Source organism: Stomoxys calcitrans, chromosome 2 (genome assembly GCF_963082655.1).
Source record: "Stomoxys calcitrans chromosome 2, idStoCalc2.1, whole genome shotgun sequence".
Lineage (NCBI taxonomy): Eukaryota > Metazoa > Arthropoda > Insecta > Diptera > Muscidae > Stomoxys > Stomoxys calcitrans.
This window is the reverse complement of record NC_081553.1, coordinates 160476214-160489742: the sequence shown is the minus strand read 5'-3', so window position 1 is coordinate 160489742 and position 13529 is coordinate 160476214. Positions and strand designations below refer to the sequence as shown.

Genomic DNA, 13529 nt, shown 5'->3' with positions numbered 1-13529 from the left:
TGTTAGAGCTCATGAAAGAAACTGGTTTGCAAGAATTCTGCCATATTGGATAAGAAATGCTCCCTATAGAGGCTCAAGGAATCATTTCGGAAGATCGTTTTATAAGAATATAGCCCTATATAGACGGCGATCCAAAAATACATAATATATTCATAGGGCAGGCTTTGTATACGAAGAAACTTTAAAAATAAATAGTCAATAGCAACTTTTCCGTAAAATGGAGTACACCTATTCCAGTATCCCTGGAATATGTAGGGTAGTTCCTAGTCTCGCGAGCTCATCCGCTTTACAATTCCCTGAGATATTTCTGTGGCCCGGCAACCAGAACAGGTGAATTTTGAACTGTTAAGTTATCTCGTTGAGAGATCTACGACAGGCGAGGGCGGTTTTTGTGTTCAGAAATATGTTCTCGAGGGATTTAATGGCTGCCTGGCAGTCTGAGAAGATATTTATGCCAATCGTCGTAATGACATTATACTTTAGCCATTTCACCACTTCCTTAATTGCAAGGTTCTCTGCTTGATACACACTGCAGTTGTCGGGTAACCTTTTCGATATGACCAGTTCTAGAACTTTAGAGTACACCCCAAAGCCTACCTGGTCAGTTATTATACCCACCACCGAAGGATGGGGGTATATTCATTTTGTCATTCCGTTTGCAACACATCGAAATATCAATTTCCGACCCTATAAAGTATATATATTCTTGATCAGCGTAAAAATCTAAGACGATCTAGACATGTCCGTCCGTCTGTCTGTTGAAATCACGCTACAGTCTTTAAAAATAGAGATATTGAGCTGAAATTTTGCACAGATTCTTCTTTTGTCCATAAGCAAGTTCGAAGATGGGCTATATCGGACTATATCTTGATATAGCCCCCATATAGACCGCCGATTTAGGGTCTTAGGCCGATAAAACCCACATTTATTATCCGATTTTGTTGAAATTGGGGACAGCGAGTTGTGTTAGGCCCTTCGACATCCTTTGTCAATTTGGCTCAGATCGGTCCAGATTTGGATATAGCTGCCATATAGACCGATCCTCCGATTTAGGGTCTAAGGCCCATAAAAGCCACATTTATTTTCCGATTTCGCTGAAATTTGGGACAGTGAGTTGTCTTAGGCCCTCTGATATGTTTCTTTAATTTGGTCCAGATCGGTTCAGATTTGGATATAGCTGCCATATAGACCGATCCTCCGGTTTAGGGTCTTAGGCCCACAAAAGCCACATTTATTATCCGATTTGGATGAAATTGGGGGCAGTAAATTGTGTAAGGCCCATCGACATCCTTCGTCAATTTGGCTCAGATCGGTCCAGATTTGGATATAGCTGCCATATAGATCGATCCTCCGATTTATGGTGTAAGGCCCATAATAGCCACATTCATTATCCGATTTTACTGAAATTTGGGACAAGGAGATGTGTTAGGCCCTTTGACATATTTCTTCAATTTGGTCCAGATCGGTTCAAATTTGGATATAGCTGCCATATAGATCGATTTCTTGATTTATGGTTTTGGGCCCATAAAATGCTCATTTATTGCCCGATGTCCCCGAAATTTGGAACAGTGAGTTAAATTAAGCCCCTTGACATACTTCTGCAATATCGCACAGATCGGTTCAGATTTGGATATAGCTGCCATATAGACCGATATCTAGGTTTTAGGTTTTGGGGCCATAAAAGACGCATTTATTGTCCGATGTCGCTGAAATTTGAGACAGTGAGTTTGGTTAGGCTCTACGACGTCCTTCTTCAATTTTGCCGAGATCGGTCCAGATTTGAATATAGCTGCCATATAGACCGATCTCTGGATTTAAGGTTTAGGCCCCATAAAAGAGGCATTTATTGTTCGATTTCGCGGAAATTTGGGACAGTGCTTAGTGTTAGGCTCTTCGACATGTTTATGCAACTTGGCCCAAATCGGTCCTGATTTGGATATAGCTGCCATGTAGACCGATATCTCGATTTAAAGTCTTGGCCCCATAAAAGGCGCATTTATAATCCGATTTCACTGAAATTTGACACAGTGACTTATGTTCGGCTTTTCGACATCCGTGTCGTATATAGTTCAGATCGGTATGAGGTATATGAGTATAAGGTATGAAATTTTCACCGAATTTGATGAAAGGTGGTTTACATATATACCCGAGGTGGTGGGTATCCAAAGTTCGGCCCGGCCGAACTTAACGCCTTTTTACTTGTTTTGGAACCATTTGGAAGTCTATATAAATTCTGTTACCAGGGATGTCGTAGTTACAATCGGTTCTATCAGGAATAGTGGTACAGTGATTTTTATCAAAAAGCGGCTTTGGTAGGGTGTAATCCACACTGCCTGGAACATCGGATATTGTATCAAGGATAAAACAGTGTCCGTAGCCGCCAAATGATCAATGAGAAAGCTTCCTTACCCCCCCGGTAGTAGTCGCTGCAATTTGTCTAGCCACAATGTCCAGAGGCATAAGATGTAGCATTACATTCAGTGCATCAGATGGTTACGTCCTCAGTGCGGTTGTTATGCACAAACAATCCATCCTTTGAATCCGGTTAAATATTGAGCAGTAGGTTGACTTTTGAAGCGCCGTCCACCAGACCACAACATCATATAACATTAAGGTCTGACAACTGCAGTGGTCTAAACCCCCAACTTTTGCCAATGGCTTTCTTGCAGCTGTATGGGGGAAGAGTGGCCTTTCTTCCTTTCCTTTCCAAAATGTTGAATCAGAAGTTCAAATTCTTGTCCAGCAAAACACCCATGTATTTTGAGCTTTCTGTAAATGGTATATTCTCCCCACCCAATGAGACAGGTTCCACTGTAGGCAACTTGTATCTCCTGCTGAAAAGTACTACTTCATTCTTGCATGTATTTATGCCTAGACCACTTTCGGTAGCCCATTTTGCTGTTGCACGTAGAGCTTCCTGAGCTATATCTCTTAGAGTGTTGGGAAACTTTCTCCTAATCGCAATTGCCACGTCATCAGCATACGCGACCACTTTTACGCCTTTTTCTTCCAGAGACAATAACATATTGTAAATGTCTATATTCCAAGGTAGAGGAGACAGTACACCTCCTTGAGGTGTTTCTCTGCTGACCCATCTTTTGCGATCCACAGATCACAAGCCTGCCGTAATACATCTTTTAGTAAGTAAGTTATTAATAAACTTTCTTACGATAGAGTTGATGCACAGGAACTCCAACTTCTTTATGATTGACGTCGGTTTTATATTATTGAAAGCACCTACAATGTCAAGAAATGCTACCATTGTATATACCTTGACAGCAAGAGAAACCTCTATGTAGACGACTAAGTCATGAAGAGCTGCTTCAGTGGATTTGCCTTTACTATATGTATGCTGCTGCCGCGACAGGCGGTCTCCAGGGATCTTTGCCCTAAGATATGTTTCTACCAACCTAAAAAATGTCAGACTAATAGGACGAAAACCTTTCGTCTTCGTATGTTAGAGTTTTCCTGCTTTCGGAATTAAAATGAACTTCGTGTCCCTCCATCCCGCAGGTATATATGGCATTCTGATATATGACATTCTGATACATTCTATCAGACCAACCAGCTATGGGGTCCACCATGGTGGTCGCTATTTGTGCCTTGGCTTGGCACTAGGGCATGCTGACACAAGCGAGTCATTCAGGGCCTTCGTGATCCCCTTGACCACTATGTATATATCCTCCGTAGTTTCCACTTCCCTTTCTGGTCTAGAGGGGATAGACGTGCAGAATTTGTGCCGAAATTTATCCAAATCCCCCTTTCTTCTGTTTAGCCGAGACCCCACTACTTCAGTATTTTTTCCGAGGCTGAAACTAATACAACAAAACTCCGCGGCTTTCAAATTATGACTCTCCACACCGAATGCTTATGTTAATCGATAAGAGATTTGAGAAGCAAACAGAGCTTTTAAAATCTCTTTTATCTGAAACTGAGTCGCGTCTCTTAGCTGTCATAGATAAGAGTATGGCCGACATCAAGTGCGAGATATCTAAATTAAATGAAAAATATGTGAAACTCAATGAAAGGGTTGACAAAGTAACAACAGTCGTGGACAAAATTGATGGTATGGAAAATACAATGACTGAAATGAAAAATCAAATTCAATTACTGAAAGCAAATCAGCAAAAATTTTAAAACAACCAAGTGGCTTGCGATCTGAGAATAAATGGCATACCTTCCGAAAATGGGGAGAACCTGTACCAAATTTTTGCAAATATTTGTGACACAATTAACATAGCGATCCCAACGATTAGAGCTATGTACCGTCTGGACAACGTTCGTAACCAGAATAACTCTTCAGACTCGGTAATTATGGTTCATTTAGCAACGCCATTTGACAAAAACTTTGTCTTAAAAAATATTGCGAGGTTTAGAAAATCAATTAATTCAAACCTGGTATTGAGTCATGCAGGTTTTGACTCTAATAAACCGTTCTATATAAATGAGAACCTGACAAACCATAATTACAAAATTTTTCAAAATGCACTGAAGCTTAAGCGACAAAAACATCTGGAGTCTGTTTTTTCGCTTCGTGGCCTTGTTTATGTAAGACGGCCTGGATCTGATTCCCCTACGCTTGTTGAAAACATAGAGCAACTTACCAATCTCTTTCGTGAAACACCTGAAAGACCAGTTGCTCATATTGAGTCCTGAAATATTTTGGTGTCATATTAAATTTAATATAATAATTTTAATTGTATGTTACTATATATGTTACTATATATTCGCTTTACTATGCCTTTTTCTATGTTATCATATATATGTTTTGCCTCTATTTAAATCGAATTTCCTTAATACAGCTCAGCACTTAAGTCAACTATTCATACTGTTAGCATTGCTTATGCGTATTACATAATAGTTATAGTCGCTCTAAATGGAATGAGATACGAAAAATTGGCGTTGGAGAAAAACGCAATACTCAGCTGGAACCCAACATGAACATAAATGAACTAAATGAGAATTTTGTTTCAATAAACACTGTCTATCCTACTGAAAATATATATGAAAATATGTGCATGGTAGCTGTTGAAAATCCTTTTTCCTTTCGCTGTGTAAATGAAACTGAGGTTCTACACAGCATTCTGTCCATTAAATCTAATGCGATCGGAACTGATGAAATAAATCCACGATTTATTAAAATAATTGTGCCAAAGATTCTGCCATATTTAACATATATATTTAACACTGTTCTAACTAAATCCACTTTTCCGCTTGAATGGAAACATGCAAAAATTGTACCTATTCGCAAATCAAAAAATGAGTACCGTCCCATCGCCATTTTACCACACCTGTCTAAAGCACTGGAACGCATAATGGCTAACCAAATTGAGCATTTTCTGAAATCTGAAAATTTGTTATCTAACTGGCAATCTGGATTTAGAAAGAAAAGAAGTTGTACCACTGTTCTGATTGATGTAATTGAAAACCTTCGTCAAAGTATGGATAACGGAATGATATCCTTTCTCCTTCTTTTGGATCACAGTAAGGCCTTTGACACTGTAAACCATAATATTCTTGTCCTAAAACTTATGAAATTATTTAATTTCTCCGAGACGTCTTGCAAGCTGATATCATCATATTTGACGCAAAGATCGCAGTCTGTTTTTTATAACAATAGTTGGTCTAACTCTCTGAATGTCCTTAAAGGAGTACCTCAAGGTTCTATCCTTGGCCCTCTTTTATTTTCCATGTATATAAATGATCTGCCTGATGTGCCTGCAACATCTAAAATCCAAATGTATGCTGACGATGTCCAACTTTACACATACTGCAAACTGAAAGATATCCAAACCTGTGTGTCTAACATAAATATTGATTTAGACTTAATACATTGTTGGGCTGTTAATAATGCATTATGTTTAAATCCATCCAAAACCAAACTGATTCTGATAAGTAAAAGAAATGTGACAATAACTGATGATCTCGTTGTGAAAATTGGTAACTCTGTAGTGAATCTTGTACAAGTAGCCACAAATTTAGGATTGACTTTTAATTCAACCCTAACGTGGACAAATCACATTAATGCAACAGTTGGCAAAGTACGTGGGATGCTGCGAAATTTATGGACTGTTCGCTTGTCAACTCCTTTTCACATCCGAATGTTACTTGCAAAAAGTTATTTAATTCCCACACTGTTATATGGATGCGAGATATTTGCGAATTGTGATGCAGACACCAGTAGAAAGCTTAATGTTGCTTACAATGATATTGCAAGATATGTGTTTAACAAAAGTCGACAAGCTCGTATATCACAATTTACATACCAAATATTTAACTTAACTTTTTCAAACTTACTGAATGTCAGATGTCTACTTCTTCTGCACAAGGTAATCTACACAAAAGAACCTGAATACCTACACAAACATCTGAAATTCGCCAGATCCAACCGTGGCCTAAAACTCATTCAACCACGATTTGCCACACAAACCTCTGAACGACAGTACATTGTACATAGTACGCGTCTCTGGAACAACCTACCTCCCAACATACAGAGCATAAGCAATGCAACTTCATTCAAAAATGAGCTATTTAAATTTTTTAAATGAACTACGAATTATTTTTCTTTAAATGTCCTTAATATTTACTACTATAATTTAAAATGTTAAGATTAGTTAATATCCTTTTAAAAAGAATAATCATTATTTTATATACTCTATTGCGAATCAGCACATTAACATATAAGATATAATCTTGTTGTGCTGGTGTTACACTCAATAAACAAACAAACAAACAAACGATGATCAGAGAATCTGTGGTCAACTAACACACCCCAGTCGTATATTCTTCCACGTATATCATCCGATTCAAAGGTAATATCTAGTATGTCCTGCCTGTTCCTGGTAATGAAGGTCGGTTTATCCCCATTATTACAAATCGCCAGATTGCAACTTATAATATATTCAATAAGCAGCTCACCCCTTTTGTTGACATCAGAACTTCCCAATATCTGTTGATGTGCATTAGCCTCATTTCCTACAATAATGGCTTTTCTTCCATAGAGAAGCGACTTCAACCAGCGACTTAAGGTTTGAAGGCGGCATCTCTTAATCGTGTGCCATATGTGGGGAAGCCAGCCAGTAATGAGACTTGTTTATTTCAAGGCTGGCTATTACTAAATCTTCAGTGCTTAGCGGCAGAAGAAGAAAAACATTGACACTACTCTTTGCAAGAATACAGACTTTGTGTCTCATTCCCATTCCCCGTACCTTTGAGAAGTTTACATACCGGAATTCTTAGTCCACGAACCATTCTTCTACACATCCATAGTTCCTGGATAAGAACCACGTCAAATCCTCCTGCTGTCAATAGGACCTTTAGTGCCGCCTAAGCGGCCTTACAATGGTGGAGATTTATCTGTAGAAACCGGACCATAGTCAGGAATCAGAACTTCCAGCACTGTTGTGTTAGCCTCGTCTTCTGACTCCACCAGGAGTTCATCCTCACAAGATTCGTTAGAACTTGTCATGATGAGCTTCCGTACGCAACCAGGGGCAGGTGTGAAAGCTGTGAAACCACTCTTCCTCAGGACACTGGGCACTTGCGGTGTGGACGATTTCTCCTTAGATGCTTCACTAACTGCTGCTGTCGAAGTACTTTTTGAGTTCCGTGCCTCCCCCCTGGCGCACACCTTGAGCCCAGTCAGACCGGATGACCCACCCACACAGGGCATGTCGGGTGCCGTTTCGATGCCATCCCCTCCTGTCTCAATTGTAGCAGGGGGATTTTAAGTCTCCTGCAATCCGCCAGACTTTAGCGATGTGGTCGATTGTTCCTCAGGCAAATGTTCAGCAACAACTGCCGAGTCGTCTTCTGATTCCCCAATCCCACCGCTTCTATAGACCTTCAGATTCAACTTGTTGAATCCGTAGGATACAACCCCTTTAGACTAGTTGAGGTCTGCGAGACAAACGGAGTTTAGTACGAATACTGTATGTATCCGGTCATCATCAGCCTCATCCAATCTACGAATCTTCCAGTCGGTGGTTGAAAGATTGGGATTACATTCTCTTAGTCTTCCAAGTATCGATTCAGGATTTTAAGGAATCCTTGGTATCCAAGCATGCGCCGTTGGTCGAGAAGGAATATCTTCCTTCTTGAATTGATCTGCGAAAATCACGATGGTGGTTGAAGTCGAGAGATGCAAATGGGTCAAATCACTTCAGATTTGGATAGACTTCCCATATAAGGTTCTCCTTCGACATCTTGAACAAATTACAACTTCCAATGATTGTGGCAAATAGGGTCCATATTGGGGTATAACCTGATATAGCTCCCATATAAACCTATCTCTCGATTTGACGTCTTGAGTCTCTGGAAATCACAATTGGTGTCAGATTTGGCTGTAAATTTGCACGTAGTATTTTGTTTTTTCCAATATCCATGGTAGGAATTGCTAAGACGGTCTAAAACCATATAAACTGAACTCCCGATAAGCCTCCTATGGCCTTCCGTGATTTTAATTTTTGCCTGGTTTTTTGTAATTTAGTACATAAATAATAGTATAATAATAATATATTAATAGTAATATAAACTTTTAGTAAAATCGATGGCCTGAGCTTCCCAAGATTCGGCCCTGCCGAACTTAATTTCTTTTCTAGTGTGAATATCTACATAGGTAGAAAAAAACAAGTAAAAAGGCATTAAGTTCGGCCGGGTTGAACTTTGGATACCCACCACTTTGGGTATATATGTAAACCACCTTTCCTCATAATCTAGTGAAAAATGTAAAATTTATGCCCCCAAAGCAGCTTTATCGAAACATGGTCCGATTTGAACCAATTTCGACACGGATATTGAGTGGGCTAATAAGTACAAGTCATTGTTCAATTTTATAGAACAAAATTTTGGTCTTTTTGGTAGCCATATCCAAATATAGACCGATCTGTGTCATATTGCAGAAGTATGTTGAAAAGCCTAACATAAGTCACTGTGTCATATTTCGGCGAAATCGGATTATAAATGTGCCTTTTATGGGACCAAGACTTTAAATCGAGAGATCGTTCTATATGGCAGTTATATCCAATATGGGCCAAATTGCAGAATGTTTTCGAAGAGCCTAACGCAACTCGATGTCCCGAATTTCGGCAAAAATGGATAATAAATGCGCCTTTTATGGCCCCGAAACCTAAAATCAAGAGATCGGTCTATATGGCAGCTGTATCCAAATCTGGACCGATCAGAGCCAAATTAAAGAAGAATGTTGAAGGGCCTAACACAACTCACTGTACCAAATTTCGGCGAAATCAGAATATAAATGCGCTTTTAATGGGCCCAAGAACCCAAATCGAGATATCGGTCTATATGGCAGCTATATGCAAATCTGGACCGATCTGGGCTAAATTGAAAAATGATGTCGGGTGGCCAAACCCAACTCGCTGTCCCAAATTTCTGCAAAATCGGATAATAAATGTGGCTTTTATGGGCCTAAGACCCCAAATCGGAGGATCGGTCTATATGACAGCTATATCCAAATCTGGCCCGATCTTGGCCAAATTAACGAAGGATGTCGAAGGGCCTACTGCAACTCCCTGTCCCAAATTTCAGCAAAATCGGATAATAAATGTGGCTTTCATGGGACAAGATGTAGTCTGATATAGCTCATCTTCGAATTTAACGGGTTTATAGACAAAAATAGATACTTTGCAAAGTTTCAGCTCAATATTTCCATTTATAAGACTGTAACGTGATTTCAACAGACAGACGGACGGACATGTCTAGATCGTCTTAGATTTTTACGCTGATCAAGATTATAGATTCTTTATAGGGTAGGAAATGGATATTTCGATTTGTTGCAAACGGAATGATAAAATGAATATACCCCCATCCTTCGGTGGTGGGTATAATAAAGTTTGGTATTTAGTTATTTTTTGTTTAATCCAAGGTTCATGAGGTCTTTGTAAAAAAATATAAAATATTTCAAAAAATTTATTTGATAACAGTTACGTAGTCGTTCAGTTGAAATCATTTCTCTTCTCCCTCTTTTCTCCTTCATTTTCAAGTATGCGTTGCTGCAAACTGTTGTGGATGCCTGCCAGAAAAAACGTCATTGCAAATTTTCCGCCAACTCAAAGCCATTGGCAAGCGGGGATCCTTGTGCCGGTATACGGAAATTCGTTGAGATAGCATATAAATGCCGACCATGTAAGTATAGCTCACATTGAAAACATCCATCCACATATATTTAAATGTTATAGAATTACACCAAACACCATTTAGAAATATGGACCCATTCTTTAAGAAAATTCAATTGGTAAGAATAAAGATAATGACATTTATAAAAATTTATATTGGACATTTCGCCATATTGTTGTCTATACTGTTTATACAGTGATCACAAATTAAAGACAAATTGAACAATTTAAGGAACTATCTTATCTTGCATAAGTGAAACGCAACACATTCGAAGTCCTGCAAATGATTTAGAGTTGTCTGGTAGTAAGTACGCGATATATTTGCAAACATAAAACTTTTGCAAATTCTGCTGCTAGAATGTATTATACACTTCCAAGTTGAAATGGAAACTTTTTTTATTACCATTCTCCTTCTGCAGCTCTGAAAATAAAGAACATGAAATCATAATTCTCAAAAAAAGTGACTGCATTTGTATGAAACATAGCTTATGAATATATTACAAATATAAAAGTGATAAACTTTTAATTTATTCTTTATTTGCTTTCAATTATTTCTGTTCGAGGAAATATGAATTTATGGCATATTTTGTATGATTTCCCTTACTATAGCTGCACCGAATACATTAATCTTCACGACAGGCAATCTACGTGTCAGTGATGATGGCCTCCTGGATAATAATGCCAAAATAGTTTATTGGAAGTGGGCATTTTCGAATATTCCTTGCAACAACTATTCATCAATTTCAAACTTTTTATGCCCACGAACTAGAGCTGCCTAAATATCGATGGTATTATAGATATTTAATTTTTTGGCTAAATATCGATTGTTATTATTTTTCTATCGATATTTTGACTAAGTATTGTCATTTTTAAAATCAAACAAATAAGTTCGGCCGGGCCCTCCACCATGGATCGCATTTATCGATTTCTTTTCGCTATATCTCTTCTTAGGCAAACAAAGGATAAGAATTGCTATACTATTGGAGATATATCTAGTTTTGGTCCGTCTCGGACCATAATCGGTTTGAATGCTGAATACTATTGTAGAAGTCATTGTTTATATGGGAGCTGTATCAGGCTATAGCGGTCTATTTAGACCATATTTGACAGGTATGGTGAAGGTCATAGGAGAAGCTGTAGAACAAAATTTCAGCCAAATCGGATAATAATTAGGCCCCCTAGAGGCTCAAGAAGTCAAGATCTCAGATCGGTTTATATGGCAACTATATCAGGTAATGGAACGATTTGAAACATAATTAGCACAGTTGTAAGAAGCCATAACAAAACACAGCATGCCAACTTTCAGCTAAATAGGATAGGAATTGCGCTCTCTAGAGGCTGAAGAAGTCAAGATTCAAAATCGGTTTATATGGCAGCTATATATGAGGTTATGGACCGATTTGAACCATAACTAATAGATCTGTTAAAAGTCGTAGCGAAATACGTCATGCCAAATTTCAGCCTAATCGGCAAGGAAATGCGCCCTCTAGAGGCTCAAGAAGTCAACACCCCACATCGGTTTATATGACAGCTATTTCAGGCTATAGACCGATTTAAACCATACCTAGCACAGCTATTAGAAATCATTACAAAACACCTCATGTAAAGTTTCAGCCAAAACGGATGAGAATTCCGCTCTCTAGTGGCTCAAGAAGTCACGATACAAGATCGGTTTATATGGCAGCTATATCAAAAATGGACCAGGGATAGCCCATTTATAAACCCAAACGACCTACGCTAATAAGAAGTATTCGTGCAATATTTCAAGCGGCTAGCTTAACTCCTTCCAAAGTTAGCGTGCTTTCAACAGACAGACGGACGGACACGACTAGATCGACTTAAAATGTCATGACGATCAAGAATAATATTTCCTTAGACGGAGGGTTTATTAATTGGAAGTTAATATGGTTCAATCCAGAAATTTTGTTTCGGGTGGCCCATGGCTCCTGAATTAAGGTAATATGAAAATAATTAAAATAAACTTTTGAATTTTGTGAAATAGTTCAAAATAAACTTTAGAATGGGTTAGAAAATAATATGGTTTAAAAACAAGTAAAAGCGTGCTAAACAGGATATAAGAAAAGAATTATATGTTGGAGACCTGTGTAAAATGTCAGCCAATTCGAATAAGAATTGCGCCCGTTGGGGGGCTCAAGAAGTAAAATAGAGAGATCGATGTATATGGGAGCTGTATCGGGCTATACACCGATTCAGACCATAATAAACACTTATGTTGATGGTTATGAGAGAATCCGTCGTACAAAATTTCAGGCAAATCGGGTAATAATTGCGACCTCTAGAGGCTCAAGAAGTCAAGACCCAAGATCGGTTTATATGACAGCTATAGCAGGTTATGAACCGATTTGAACCATACTTAACATAGTTGTTGGATATCATAACAAAACACGTCGTGCAAAATTTCATTCCAATCGGATAAGAATTGCGCACTCTAGAGGCTCAAGAAGTCAAGACCCAAGATCGGTTTATATGGCAGCTATATCAGGTTATGGACCGATTTAAACCATACTTGGCACATTTATTGGACATCACAACAAAACACGTCGTGCCAAAATTCATTCAAATCAGATTAGAATTGCGCCCTCTAGATGCTCAAGAAGTCAAGACACAAGATCGGTTTATGTGACAGCTATATCAGGTTATGGACTGATTTGAACCATACTTGGCACAGTTGTTGGAAATCGGAACAAAACACGTCGTGCAACATTTCGTTCCAATCGGATAAGAATTGCGCACTCTAGTGGCTCAAGACGTCAAGACCCAAGATCGGTTTATATGGCAGCTATATCAAAACATGGACCGATATGGCCCATTTACAATACCAACCGACCTACACTAATAAGAAGTATTTGTGCAAAATTTCAAGCGGCTAGCTTTACTCCTTCGGAAGTTAGCGTGCTTTCGACAGACAGACGGACGGACGGACAGACATGGCTAGATCGACATAAAATGTGACGACGATCAAGAATATATACTTTATGGGATCTCAGACGAATATTTCTAGTAGTTACAAACAGAATGACGAAATTAGTATACCCCTCATCCTATGGTGGAGGGTATAAAAATTGGGAGTTTTGTTTCATTTCAAAGTTACTAAATGATTTTGAGAATTATTCGATTTTGGATCACAGTGAAGTAGACCCCCACGAAATGAAATCCTGGCTACGTCGGCTCGCACAACTATAGGATAGAGGGTATAATAATCTATTCATTTCATTTGCTAACCTTTGAAATTTTGATTCGCGACCATATAAAGTATTACTTGAAACTTGGTTCGAGGAGTACGCCCTCTTACCACTACGTCAAATGTCGCTCTAATAGGTCCAACAAAAGATAGCCTCATACAAAACAATCACCCTATTTGACTTATTAAGGTTT

At 38.6% G+C, this 13529-nt stretch overlaps 1 protein-coding gene across 4 annotated transcripts in view; it reads left to right on the top strand.

Annotated features, from left to right (window-relative positions):
* The window catches only part of LOC106082814 (protein eva-1), a 421699-nt gene that overhangs the window by 298215 nt on the left and 109955 nt on the right, over nt 1-13529 (top strand). For all 4 annotated transcript variants that reach the window (XM_059362193.1, XM_059362192.1, XM_059362195.1 and 1 more), the window contains one exon: nt 10002-10143. In XM_059362193.1, the coding sequence (XP_059218176.1) occupies nt 10002-10143 (142 nt within the window). The remainder of the gene's footprint in view (nt 1-10001; nt 10144-13529) is intronic.